General features: G+C 38.5%; 1 protein-coding gene across 2 annotated transcripts in view; it reads right to left on the bottom strand.

The window, feature by feature from the left end:
• lpgat1 (lysophosphatidylglycerol acyltransferase 1) overlaps positions 1-12,274 on the bottom strand; it is a 69,725-nt gene extending 57,451 nt beyond the window's left edge. The window contains exons 1-2 of one of the 2 annotated variants that reach the window (XM_022211864.2): positions 11,688-12,274; positions 10,812-11,064 (exon numbers count right to left, since the gene is read on the bottom strand). In XM_022211864.2, coding sequence (XP_022067556.1) covers positions 10,812-11,049 — 238 coding nt within the window. In that variant the 5' untranslated portion in view covers positions 11,050-11,064; positions 11,688-12,274. Of the gene's footprint in view, positions 1-10,811; positions 11,065-11,198; positions 11,394-11,687 lie in introns of those variants that run through there. The other variant, XM_022211873.2, reaches the window with a different exon arrangement.
• Between the last annotated feature and the right edge of the window lie 2,057 nt (positions 12,275-14,331).

The raw sequence follows: 14,331 nt of genomic DNA on the forward strand, positions 1-14,331 counted from the left end.
GGTAACCTGGGTAACTAATTTTTTTTTTTTTTTTTTTAATATCAGGATGATTCATATTTGACGCAAGAAGCCGACAGTTCTTAGCAATATACTTTTCAAATATTCAAAAGATATGAAATGAATTACCGTTCTTTGTTGGACCGATGGCACAGAGCAGCACTGAATCAACATATTAAAAAAGGCTTAAGGTTCAAGTGTGAAACCGACAGGAGCATCAGTGTGACACAAAAACGTTCAATAAAAAAAAAACACAACACACGATGTCTGTTGATATTCAGCAACCTTTTTTCTATGTTTACATACAGATATAGGTCTTGATGTCACAGCAACATGTACTACTGTTCAAAAGTTTGGACTCATCCAGGCAATTTAAAGTTTTCCATGAAAACTCACACTTCGATTCATGTGCTAACATAACTCCACAAGGGTTTTCTAATCATCAATGAGCCTTTCAACACCATTAGCTAACACAATGTAGCATTAGAACACAGGAGTGATGGTTGCTGGAAATGTTCCTCTGCTATGGAGATATTCTGTTAAAAATCAGCCCTTTCCAGCTAGAATAGTCATTTACCACATTAATGTCTAGACCAGGGGTGTCAAACATGTGGCCCACAGGCCAAAACCGGCCCTCCAGAGGGTCCAATCCGGCCTGCAGGACGACTTTGTAAAGAGTAAAAATTAACTGCAAATTGTAAACTTGTAAAATTGTACATTTTGAATCATTCCTAGGACTTGACAAGTTGCTTTGATCATAAAGTAAAATACTATATAGCTCATTGTTCTTGTCATCGTCTCATTTTTGTAATATTTTGTCTTGTTTTTGTCATTTTGTTTCCTTTGTGTTTTTGTGCAATTGTTGCCATTTTGTGTTTTGCTTTACTCATTGTTTTGTGTCTTTTTGTGCCACACCTTTGTAATTTTTTGACTCGTTTGTGTCATTTGTTAATTTTTTTGTCGCTTTGTAGCCTTTTTGCTCTAAGTTTCAGCCTCTTTTTTGTTTTCCTTCTTGTCATATCTTGTCCTGTTTTTGTTATTTTATTGTCTTTTTTAAAGAAAAATACTAGATTACTGATTATTGATACCTGTGACTAAATGTTTTGTGCCTTTGTAGAAACACTCATCTATGAGTTCTAATGTGTAAATGATAAACCGAGACTGAATGTTGCTGAAATTAAATTCATTTTTCGTAACATATTTCAGGTTGTTCATGATGTTTTGCAAAAAGATAATTCCTTAAATGGGAACATTTTCAGAAGGCACTTTTTTGCACCAAAGCAAATGAAAAAATTAGAAGTTGTGGTTATTTATCGGTTATTTTGCTGCGATTTTACTGGTCCGGCCCACTTGAGATCAAATTGGGCTGAATGTGGCTCCTGAACTAAAATGAGTTTGATTCCCCTTGTCTAGACTGTATTTCTGATCTTTATTGAAAAGAATAAGGATTTCTTTCAAAAATAAGGACATTTCTAAGAGACCCCAAACTTTCGAACGGTAGTGTAGCTTTTCCATGAAACGCAGCATCAGGAATGACATGCGAGTATCTGTTAGCTGACATTACAATGCCATTAGCGTACATAATAAAATAAAATAAAACACACTGCGGGCCTGGGAAGGGGTTTACAATGCACTAAGTGGAGCCATGAAGTCAGCAGCAGCGGTTAAGCAATGTTTGCTTGGCAAGGGTCAGCCCGCTCCTCAGTAAAATGAGTATCTTCCAAAGGATGAGGCTCATTTGTTTTAGTTACGGATGAATGATTTAAACACATATCTCCGTGTAGAGCATCGACCTCACTTTCACTTCCAGCGTTGTCATTTTTACATTTCCAGAAGAATAATGGGATGAATATCAGAGCGTAGACGGCTTCTCAAAACCTCTGCGGCCAACATTTCTATTTTAATGTCTGCTACATGAAAACGGGTAATTACTTTTCACAAGTTAACAGTTTGCAAAGTGGCTGAGGCTCCTTTTCTTAAATACTGCAACCTGTCTTCTTTAAAAATCCACACCCAAAGAGCCGGCCTTGTCTCTTTGGTGCAACATAAAAACTTTCTTATTCCCACCACTGTGCATTTAATTAGGAGAAAGTGCAGGAGGCAGCTCTTGCTCGAAGTTAACAGTTCAGGAAACATTTAATGATAAACACGAGAGCCGAGGAGAGCGCCTTCACCTCCTGCAACCACAACTATCGAGCAACCTTCATCTTTTGCTTAATGAATCAAACTAATTCTCTGTGAAATGCTTGAGAAGATCTCCTGAAATAATGTGGCACGTATAAACTATCACGTTCACGAAGATTGTGCAGTTTATGGCAGCGTTTGGTGCTGATAAAATGATGTATGAGATCTACAAAGCACCACTGTTCTGCTTCTCCAGTGGAGGTGATGCAACATCCCTCACGTCTGATAGTTAACCAAAGCTCATCTTTCAGGCTGCAGAGTATCAAGCTGCGAGCGAGTATTCCCTGACACACATCTCGCATTTCTTGACTGCAAGTACAGCCTGAACAGGGCTCCGAAGTAAAACCTGTCACCAAAATGGCATATTTGTCTACATGCATGTCATAAATAAAACATACACGTTAGTAGGAAGAGTCTGTTCATCTTTAATCTATTTAGGACTGCAATTGAGTGATTTTTTTTAAAGCTTGATCAAAAATAAAATCATACAAATATGCAGCTGAAATACTAGAAATGTCTTGTTTTTGTGTGTTTTTCTGCTTCTCTTTGATTTTTAGACCAACTTCGACTGCAATATAAACTCCTGCACCTCTATGAAAACAGCAAAATCATGGCTAGAAGAGGAAATGAACTGGAAAAAAAAATACACATTCAGCCTCCAGGTGTTACCAACACTGGAAACACATTCTCTACATAGCTTTCATATTTAATCATCATTAAAGTATCTTTGAACTCTGTATTTTTCACACTATTCACTACACATTAACTTTAATAATAAAACAACAATTCAATATGCTGAACGCATATTCCAACACCTTGCTGACAACTTGCTCCTCTGTGTCTTGCTTTTGAGCCATGATGGTTTTATTTCATTGCTTAAGTATACAGGGGGTCCTCGGTTTATGACGTTCTCGACCTACGGCATTTTATTATGTCCGAACGTTGGAACTGGTTCAGGGCGGGTCCTCAGTTTACAACGTACGGAGTGTCTGCGCAACTGGTTACGTGGAATTAGCTGGTGATCGGAGCGGACAAATAAGTCATGACATCACCTTGTGCATCACTTTGGATTGTGTGACATTTGCTAAGATTTTGCCCTTCATTACGGCTCCCAAGCCTAAGTCAGACTCTTCTGATGGCAGTGCTTTGAAGAAAAGGAAAGCCATCCCAATGGAAGTGAAATAAGCTGTAACAAAACGCTCAAGTTGTAAAAACAGTGCAACATATTCTGTTATCTTCTTGTCAAATTATACATGCATGAAAGTGATTTGTATGCATAACTTTTCTAAAGAAGTGATCGATAACATGATGCACGTAATGGCTTTATTTACGTTTTCGCCAGAGTTTCGACTTTTACGTCGATCTGTTGGAACTGAACTTCCATGTAAGTCGAGGTCATCCTGTACTTTACTTTGCTCTGAATCTGTAATTACGCTTCGTACTCGTTCTTCCTCTCTTCCCGAGTAGAACAGCTCTTTATTTTATAGGATCTGGTGTTTACAGATTATTTTTGGCAATTTTTGTTAAATGAGAAATGTAGAATCAAGCGATTTTGCTGAAATATTACAATTTTAATTACTTAATTTTCCCAGTGGAACTACACATTACACACAATTGTTCTAGGAGTTTTTACAGTTACTGGTTCTGAGGAAGATGTCACAGTTTTGTTTTTTACAGTGTTAATAGGATAAAACCAAGAAAAGCAGAAGCACATGTTCCCATTTAAGAAGCAAAAAGTAAACAATTTCCATTCAACTCCCAGCAGAATTTTTGCAAACTGAAAAATGCACAAACATTTCAGGGAATATTAAATTGAGAGAATGAGTGCCGTACAACAAGGTCAATCTAAAATCTATGCGCTCCCTATCTAGCTTTAATCATGGGGAACTGTCTGCCTTTAAAGCAAATACAACAACCCCTACACGGTGCAAACATAATTTGCAAACGTTACTTAAAATATTTCAGAAAAATGATGCACCATAAATGTCACAGTAAAGCCGTGACCTTGGACGAAAACTGATGTGTTGGAGTAATAAGTGTCTTCTACACTGAAACGCCCTTCATACGGTGCAGGGGACTGGTGGTTACACAAGTCTGCCTCATGAAGGAAAGGTAACGGGGTTAATCGACCCATCCTCGTCCCAGTGCCCTTGAGCGCAGGTCACAACGCTGATAATCACACATACAAGAGGACAACCGCCACAGCGTGCTCACCTGTCAGCAGAAACAGTTTCTCTAATGTTATTTCCCAGCCGTGATGGTTTCATACTGATTTACTGCTCACATCTCTTCAGACGTACACTGCATCACAGCTGGACTCTCACAGGCCGACATTCATCTCATAACAATCACTGTGGCTTCTCTTCAGCTCATAACACGTCTAACTTTACAACTCTATGGCACCATTCAGAAATCACCTTATTTGCATACATCACATGACTTTTACTGCATAGAGCTGCTGTTCAAAATGATTACGTGGCATCATATCTTGCTGCTTTTCAAAAACTGATCAGAAAAGGTGAATATGCACCAATTATGACACAACTGTCCAGACTAAGGCCACATCAGCTCAGCAAATACGAGACATTAAAAGCAGCTTTTTCAGCTCGGACTGTAGCAAAAGTGGATTTCTGGCACTTTTTTAAAAAAAGAAATTTCAGGATTTTCATGATGTTTTGCAACAACGTGAACATTTTCAGAAAGCGCTTTTTTGCACTAAAACATCAGTTACTTACAGGTTATTATGCTGTGATTTTATTAGTCACTCGAGATCAAACTGGGCTACGTGTGGCCCCCGAACTAAAATGAGTTCGACAGCCCTGTAGCAAATGATCATGTAGGTTTTTTTGTTTGTTTTTTTTAACCCTCCTGTTACGCTAGTTTCTCAGGAACACCAACGACGTCAATTTAAGCCAATGTTTAATCATCCAAAAATGATTCATTATCAACTCATTATCAATCTCATTATCAACTCAATTACTAATAATATTATAATATTCGGATACCAATATTAATATCCGGATACCGCCGTAGCGAATGAATATTCGGGATACTCGGGTCCAGCCCTAGCTCTTTGCCTCTCACAGATCATGGTTCAGTGAAGATAATTCACTTGTTTTTCAAGAAAAATGCATGTTTGTAAATCTACATTGGAAAGACCAGCATATAAAATACAACAGTTTTACATGACACTGATTTAAAAAAAAAAAAAGTTTTTACATTTTGAAATAGGGCCACATTAGCTCAGCAAATAGGAGACATTAAAAGCAGCTTTTTCAGCTCACACTGCAACAAACGTAGATTCCTGTCATACATGTAGAAAAAAAAAACTAGAACCTTTTGATTTTATGCCTCCAACATTCAGTCAAGTTGCAGTTTGAACTTCACTGCTGAAGTGAGTGACAAAAGTACCAGCGCAGCACGAATGCTGCTATCAGGGTAATAAAGTTAGGAAACCTCGATTAGCAGAATAGTTGCTCAAAGTTGTGTCATGGAACAGAAAACAGAAATACAGTCTCTGTTCACAAAGTCTTCCTGTCTTCTTTACAGCAGCGATTCCAAAACTCCGCTTGTAAATGTTATCAGCAGAAACACGGAGTCGGATGAAGCAATACTAACAGTAGCGACAGTGGTTGCCTTTATGGTTTTTATTAAATTAAGGTGTTTCGTAATCAAGCAGCTCAGCAATGACCGAGCAGGATAACAGAACAAATGCTGGAGTCATGGTTTATTAGGATAAATGCATCAGGAGATAGAAAACACTGGTGTCGACAGAGAGCGGTAGATAACCAGTCCTGAAAGTACACTGTCTCAGCCTTTGCTCTGCTGTCTGGACTATAATTGGGGAGATGAAGAACTTCTCTCGAGCATTAGCTTTGGAGCTAATCTGTGAAGCTCACTCTGCTATGCTAACAACTGTTCATACACTAGCAGGAGAGTGATTTAGTTGGATTAGGTTCGTTTTGTCGTTGTATACTATACAACTCTTTTCGAATTGTCGGTTTAAATAAGTAAAACTATTGTATAGGAGAGTAATTTGTTTAGGAATCAATAACTACATAAACAAAACTATGGAGCCATCCATTCAATTTCATGTTTTCCATGAAAACTCACACTTTCATTCATGTGCTAACATAACTGCACAAGGGTTTTCTAATCATCAATGAGCCTTTCAACACCATTAGCTAACACAATGTAACATTAGAACACAGGAGTGATGGTTGCTGGAAATGTTCCTCTGTAGCCCTATGGAGATATTCCATTAAAAATCAGCCGTTTCTGGTTAGAATAGTCATTTAGCACATTAACAATGTCTAGACTGTAATGTTATCTTCATTGAAAAAAATGATTTTATTTCAAAAATAAGGGCATTTTTAAGTGACCCCTAACTTTTGAACAGCAGTGTATATAATTACATATTACAAACTTCACATTCTAAGCATTCGCTATATCTGTAAACTTATCTGCACCTTCCATGTCACTTGCACACTCATTTGTACATTTCTGTATCACTTTTGTATATGCTGTCAATTTTATTTTATTTCACCTCCACTTTCCTTGTGTTGTCACTTTTATTCTATTAGATATTGTGTCAAATCTGGTCATAATTAGCATAAGAATTCTTCAGGTCAACCCCCTTTGGCCTTTAACTTCATTGCTTTAATTCAAGTCAATGTTCGAGTCAAATACGAAGATACTCCCTCAGGCATTTGAGAGGAATAACGTGCGATGGATGGGCAACCCAATACATAATGCCACATTAGAGATATAAAAAGCAAAATTTGACCAAAAGTTTGGAAGCAGGATCAAACTGGTACACAAAAAGGATCATAGTCTGCAACAAAATAAACATGATTATGATAGAGTCACTCATCAGAATTGATTTCTACTATGATTATCAGGTATTTGTATGCTTTTCTCTTTATTCGGCTGTTTCCTTCGAGACATTTCTATGGACACAGTTGAGAATTATTGAGATTTTTGTCTGCAAACTGTCAAAAGCCAAAGGGCTAAAGCGGATAATGCAAACTGTGATGTGTTTTTTTAATATTTTTGCACTGAAGTTGTGACTCCTGCAACTCTTCCCAACTCTAAAACTAAGCCCTTCTTTTGTTAACATTTATTCAGCAATTGTCCGGTAACATCAATGGTGCACATCAATGAAGGCAAAGTCTGATCATGCAGCAAATACATCCCAAAATCCACAGAATTTATGCTGTTCTTTTGAAAAATTTCTCCCTTCTAAGAAAGACATTGTGAACAGAAACTTGAAGTTGCTTCCAAACTTTTGATCTGTAGCGCATGTGCAGTTTGATTGAAGCATAACGCAGCTAAATACAGCGTCTGAACCCAATATGAGGTGTGTTACATCTGATAGCTTCAATTAAACTTCAGCCTCCATTCACATGACACAGCTAAGTTGCATCGTACTTCCTAACAACGTCAATCAAAGTCTAGCAGCGCACATCGCTCGACGCAAGACCAGGTGTTCTATAGGCTGAAAGCTTTGAATTATTAATCGGAGCACCTTGTTGCTACCCACGTTCACCGCTTAGCAATTTGTAAGCATTTTGCTCGCAGCTCTGTGCAACCAAACACCGCTGTAGCCCGAGTCGCTTCAAGGTGTTCGACCAGCCGGCTGAGAGGAAGCAAACGAGCCCGAGTGACATCCTGCTGGTGTCAGGTGTTTGTTGTTCGATCTGTGTCCCGGTATTACACAACACCATTCCTGCGCTTAGTAAATCGCATACATGGGGACGCCACCGACAGTTACCTGCATTAGAAATTAATCTGTCAGTGAACTAAAATGTCAAAAAAAAAAAGCAGTAAATCCTCACATTTGAGAATCAAAAACTGGCAATTCTCTGGATTTTTCTGTTAAAAATCGGAACACATACACATTTATCAAATAATTACAGAATAAACACTCCCCGTCTGCAAATATTTACATGTGTGGCTGCACAAACAAGAACAGTCCAAGCAATGCATCTTTAAGATAAGGACGTTCTCATAGAATCACAGTTATAAAAGCAAGTAATTCGGATTTATTTTTTTTGCTCTACTACAAGTGGCACAACTTCAGATTGAAAACAAATATAAGCTTTCTTTTATTTATTTTTTTCCTTCAACTGTCTCATTTTTATTCAACTGTCTGCCCGAGGCCCATTAGTGACTTATTTCCAATTCAGGAGGAGACACTTTAATACTGTCGTGGTTATCGTCTGTAGAGAAACCAGTCCCAGTTTGTGCATCTCATCCCAGTTGCAGAGAGCGAGCGATAGTTTCTCTGAAGAAACATGCGTCTGATGTTAAAAGACTGGCTCAAGTTGCAAAGACGTGTCGTTTTTATGTTCTCCAGCGTCGCTCAAATTAGCTGGAAATTGAAAACGGACTCAGAAAACAGAAAATCAGGAGTGTCAAACATACGGCCATATTAAATGAAATTATAAATTTCTCCACTGCCACAACTTTTATGTATTTTTTACGGATAAATTTTATGCATTTACAAGGCGGGGGGGGGGGCAACTTAACCTTCCTCCTTAATAGTGTCAGTTCAGGTGGTCAGGATTACTACGCAGATGTGGAAATTTCTAGATCTCAGGTTGATTATAAAGTAAAACGTTAGATTGTTCAGTGAATGTTTTGTGCATTTGTAAATACTCTGATCTGTAAGTTGCAATGTGTAAATGATAAACTGAGGCATAATATCGCTGGAATTGCACTTATTTTTCTTAAGAAATTTCAGGTTGTTCATGACGTTTTGCAAAAACGTGAACATTTTCAGAATGTACTTTTTTTGCACTAAAACAAAGGGAAACACTAGTTATTTTGTAGGTTATTATGTTGCGATTTTACTGATCACTTGAGATCTAAATAAGGCCTGAAAACCATACTGTTCAGGGCAGCTTTCCGTTTTGTCTTTAACACTTTCATAATCTTAATGTCTACTTGTATGTTTTATTTCTATGATTTAATGTACGCTACCATTGAAAACCTTTGAATCACCCAGGCAATTTCATGTCTTCCATGAAAACTCACACTTATCCATGTACTAACATAACTGCACAAGGGTTTTCTAATCATCAATGAGCCTTTCAACACCATTAGCTAACACAATGTAGCATTAGAACACAGGAGTGATGGTTGCTGGAAATGTTCCTCTGTACCCCTATGGAGATATTCCATTAAAAATTTCCAGCTAGAATAGTCATTTAGCACATAAACAATGTCTAGACTGTATTTCTGATTCATTTACTGTTATCTTCATGGCGAAAAAAAAATGCTTTTCTTTCAAAAATAAGAACATTTCTAGCTGACTCCAAGCTGTTGAATGGTAGTGTCTGTCTACCTTGAAATCCCTTCTCTGAATACATTTCTTTGCCATTGTAAAGCACCTTAAATTGTCTTGCGTGTCAACTGTACTGTACAAATAAACTTGCCTCGCCTATTACAATTGCTCACCTTTCAGCAGAAACAGTTTATCTGATGTTATATCCCCAGCTGTGACGGTTTCATACTGATTTACTGCTCACATCTCTTCAGACATACACTGCATCACAGCTGGACTCTCACAGGCCGACATGCATCTCATAACAATCACTGCGGCTTCTCTTCAGCTCATTTGAACACACCTAACTTTGAAATTTATTCAGAAATCACCTTAATTTGTATTCAAATTCCAAATAATATTTTCAACATTGTTTATTTTTTCACTTCCTAAATGACAAGAACGAGAGGGTTAAACATCTCAAGTGATGTGCTTTGCAGCAAAAGAGGACACTGTGGGTGATATGGAAATACATGGAGCGCAAACAGGTTTTGGAGCAACGCCGTGCACCAGTAAGCGGTCACAAATATCCATCCATCCATTATCTATACACTATTTAATCCTCTGTAGGGTGAATAACTTTCCAAGTGATCATTTCCAGCAAATATTAAAGATGGATTTAGTGAAAAAAATGCCCCTGCAAGCTGCTCTTTAAGAACTCAGAGTCTTATTTAACCACTTTTATCAGAATTTATCAAACGGTTAAAATCATTTGCAGCTTTTTCCACAATCCTTCTACTACTCACCTGTCTTGTCAGAAAATGTAACCGAATCTAATCTTAAAATCGGGACATTTCATTTCAATTATTGTATTCTACATGTCTGGGTTAAAGGTTTGCTAACAATAAAGAGTTTGCTCTGTCTAGATTGTGTTAAAAAAGCCTAAACATTTCAGCCGTTAATGATTCAGCTGCAACCAACACTCACATCTCAAAACTTCAGGAGCTTTATGGGATAAACTGCATTCAAAATGTGCATTCATTGATTATCTACACACCGCCTAATCCTCTGTAGGGTCATGGGACAGGGGCTGGAGTCTATCTTAGTTGACTTAAGGGACACCTGGGCAGGTAACAGTCTATCACAGGGCTACACAGAGAGAAACACTCACATTCAAACCTACAGACAATTTAGAGTTATCAATTAGCACGTTTTTGGACTGTGGAAGCCGAAAAACTCAGAAAAGCCACACATGCACAGGAAGAACATGCAAACACCATGCAGAAAGATCCCGAGAAGACCAGACGTGAACCAGGGGTCTTCTAGCTGCACAAACATCTCCACAGCACTGAATGGCTCTCACCTGTGTAACCTGCGACCCAGCCCCATGAAGACACCATGGCCAGCAACCATTTGAACATGATTCCCTCGATGTGCCAGAAAGTGGTTCTGTCCCATATTCTCAGAGGCTGGAGCAGCAGCAAGTACAGGCAGTAGGATGGGATGGCTACACAGTTGTTGAGGAACATGAACGCGAAACGGAGCACAGACTTGAGGAGAACCCAGCCCAGTTTGCCGGCCCCGTCCAAGAGCCGTGCCATCCTGATACACGCCTTCTGCAACAGACACACACACACACAGCAGCTGTTAGCATCTTATTTGACGGGGAAACAAATGCATGTTACATAATCTTACTGTACACAAAACTATCTGACAAATCCGCAAAATGAGCCAACGCTGAGCCACACACCGAGGAAACCCTGGAGGAGGAGCGGGTCCGCCGCTAGCCAGCCGAGGGTGAGGCTATTACACGGAGTATAGATGCAACACGCTGTCTTCTGATAATTATTCAGGAGGATTTATTCCGGGATGTGGCCGTTTGTTATTCGTGACCGTCTGCTAGCTAGCTGCCAAGCCGTAACAGTAATACATGCAAAGACAGGACCATAAAAGGACCGAGCACTTCTTCATGACATGCTAGCTAGCAGAAGAGTGAGTTAGCACAACGGGGGGACAGATGTTAAGGAACATGTCAGCCGGGGTCAGTCGGGACATTATTGCGAAACGACCCGGCAGAGGCAGCTCATGGGGCTGTTTTATGAGACAATGCCAAACGTTAACTCGGAGGCTTACACGTCTGGAGGCTGGTGCAGAGCGCAGTGCCCGCTGTGTGGCTCATCCAGAATATAGCCCGACCCTAAAATGTAGTAGTAAAAGTCCGGTAGCTCGTGATACTCACCCAATTAACGTCACTGAAGCATCCAAGGACGGCCAGGGGTGTAGCTAATTGCTGGAGCGAGATAAATCGTGTCACGTGTGGCTAACCTAAACGGTTAAGTTAGCAATTTCTGCTAGTTGGCATGGTGGGTGTCTATGAAATCTGCGGGCAGAGGTGGAAACGTGTGGTAACGTTACAGCAAACCCTGCGCGACGACGCTGCACCCATTTAGCTAACGTTATCCGGCTGTGCTCCGGTACACGGAATCCCGGCGGGCACCGTCAGCTAGCTAGCTAGCTAGCAAGCAACTCCGGTCGAGCGTCGCTGGCTCCATCTCAGTTGGAGACGCCGGGATAATTCCTCTGATGCATCACTATCAGCGGCCAGTCAGCTAGCTACCGAGCTGCCGCCGGAGAACGGGGACGAGAGGCGGCTTGGCCGGGGCCCGGGATTCGGCGCTGCTCGTTAAGAAAACGCGACACAAAATACACACGACATGTGCGCATCAAATACGAAGAACAGCGATTTTTCGTTTGTGGCTGCAGGACCCGTTATCTGTCTCCAGATCCACACAGTCAAGCCAGCCGGTACACGAGCACGGCAACGACGCTTCCGCCGTGTCTCCACAATAAAAGCCTCGGTAGCAAATGAAATCACAGCAAGCATAGATAGATAGATAGATAGATAGATAGATAGATAGATTCTTTATTAATCCCCAAGGAAATTGAAGTATTCAGCAGCTTACATACATGCAACAACAAAAAACCCAAAAAGTCAAAACATTAAAGGTCAATACTACAAACAAAACACTTCTAATTTTAAAAACTTTTAGAAATACTAATTGTATTAAAAGTCATTATACAGTATTTACACATTTCGAGGCACAATAATTTAACGTGATTTTGACAGGTAATAAGAAATCAGTCATAGTAAACTACATGAGCGCTGAATGTTGACTTTATTTATTTACACAGCGCCTTATCACATACAGAGGTTAGTTTAACCCTCCTGTTATGTTGCGGGTCAAACTGATCCATTTTAAAGTAAATAAGTCTAAAAAAAAAGTTCAAAGTATTTTTTGGTGTAAAACTTCTGCTTGGTTTAAAAAGTGCAAACAACATACAAAATGAAAATGGTTCATATTTGCAAACCCACCCTGAACAGAAGAGGTGTCCATGAAAAGAAAAAAAATCAAAATGTGAAATAAATATTTAAAAAATCAATGTTGTGTTAAACTGTTGTATTTTATCTGTAGGTCATTCCAATGTACATCAAGTTGCATTTTTTGATGAAAAACAAGTGAATTATCCATAATCGTGAGAGGTAAAGAACACCACTGAAATAAATAGTGATGGAATGGCTAGTAACTGAGATAATAATGAGATACAGACAATGTTTATTGGGAGTTTTTGATTTTTGACATTTTTGGATAATTAAACACACACAGGAACATTACTGTTGTTCCTGAGAAACTAGCATAAACATGTAAAACATGTAAAACATTGCAATCTACAAAGGATGCAATTACATACATTTTACTAAATTTAAATAATGCAGACAACTTAAATAAAGTTCAGAAATTTATCACAGAATTCTTAAAACTGAGCTTCATGTTCAGTAGTTGCTGTGCTAAAGCTTAAAGCTTGATGTTTTATGAAAAAATTCTTTTCATTTCTATTTTTTTAACAAATCACCCTTTTTATTGTTAAATGTGAATAATAAAATGTTGTAAAGGATGATGCAAAGGTGAGAAAATTTTAAAGAAAAAAAAGCAGCTTATTTATAATAGAATAGAAAATATTTTACTCATCCCTGAGGGGAAATTTGGTTGTTACAGCAGAAAGAGTACAGTTCCTTCCACCATAAATGCAGATAATTAAGCAACAATGTACAGCAAATAGAAATTAAGAAAAAGAACTTTTGAAATGCAAAATGTTCGGTGTAAAGAACGTACAAATGTTCATGTGTCTTATGTGTAGTGCTAATAGTGTGCTAGAGTAAACTAAACAGTGTGCAATTTCAATTTTACATTTAAGACGTTCATTATTTGGTTCAATTTCAATAGTTCGATTAGCACTTGCTTTTGAATAACACATTCTCGAAGACATAATTGTTTAATCAAATGTATAAATAAGATTACCTTCAAGTCAACTAGGAATGTATAATTTGTGATGCAGCATTGGAAATCAAATGATAAATCAAAGCGTGTGAGCATAACCAGAAGAATTTATACTGTAGAATAAGAAATGTAGCTTTTAATATCAAACTAATGAAAGGACTGTTCCATTAGTAATTTACTTTATTTTGAAACCCACCAGCGGATGTCTTGTTGTATATTTCTGCTAACTTGACGCTTCTGTGCTGCCTGACGCCAATTTCTAGCCTGAGTGCGCATACTCTGATGTCAAGTAGCGATGGTTCCAGTGTCTAGGAACAAGAAACTGCTTTTTTCACATTTAAAAAAAAATAAAAAAAAAAATGTGACCAGATCTTATGTCTTCAGCTTCAGTCATGTGGGCCCATTCACAGCTGCAAAATATTTCCAGATTATATCATCATCAGTGTGGGAGCATCAGTGTATTTGCTTCACTTTATGTCCGAATTAAGGATTTTTAAGCAAAACTGTGGGTGCAAAGCTTTCATTCATATTTAAAAAGAATATATA

The sequence above is a fragment of the Acanthochromis polyacanthus genome, chromosome 16 (assembly GCF_021347895.1).
Source record: "Acanthochromis polyacanthus isolate Apoly-LR-REF ecotype Palm Island chromosome 16, KAUST_Apoly_ChrSc, whole genome shotgun sequence".
Lineage (NCBI taxonomy): Eukaryota > Metazoa > Chordata > Actinopteri > Pomacentridae > Acanthochromis > Acanthochromis polyacanthus.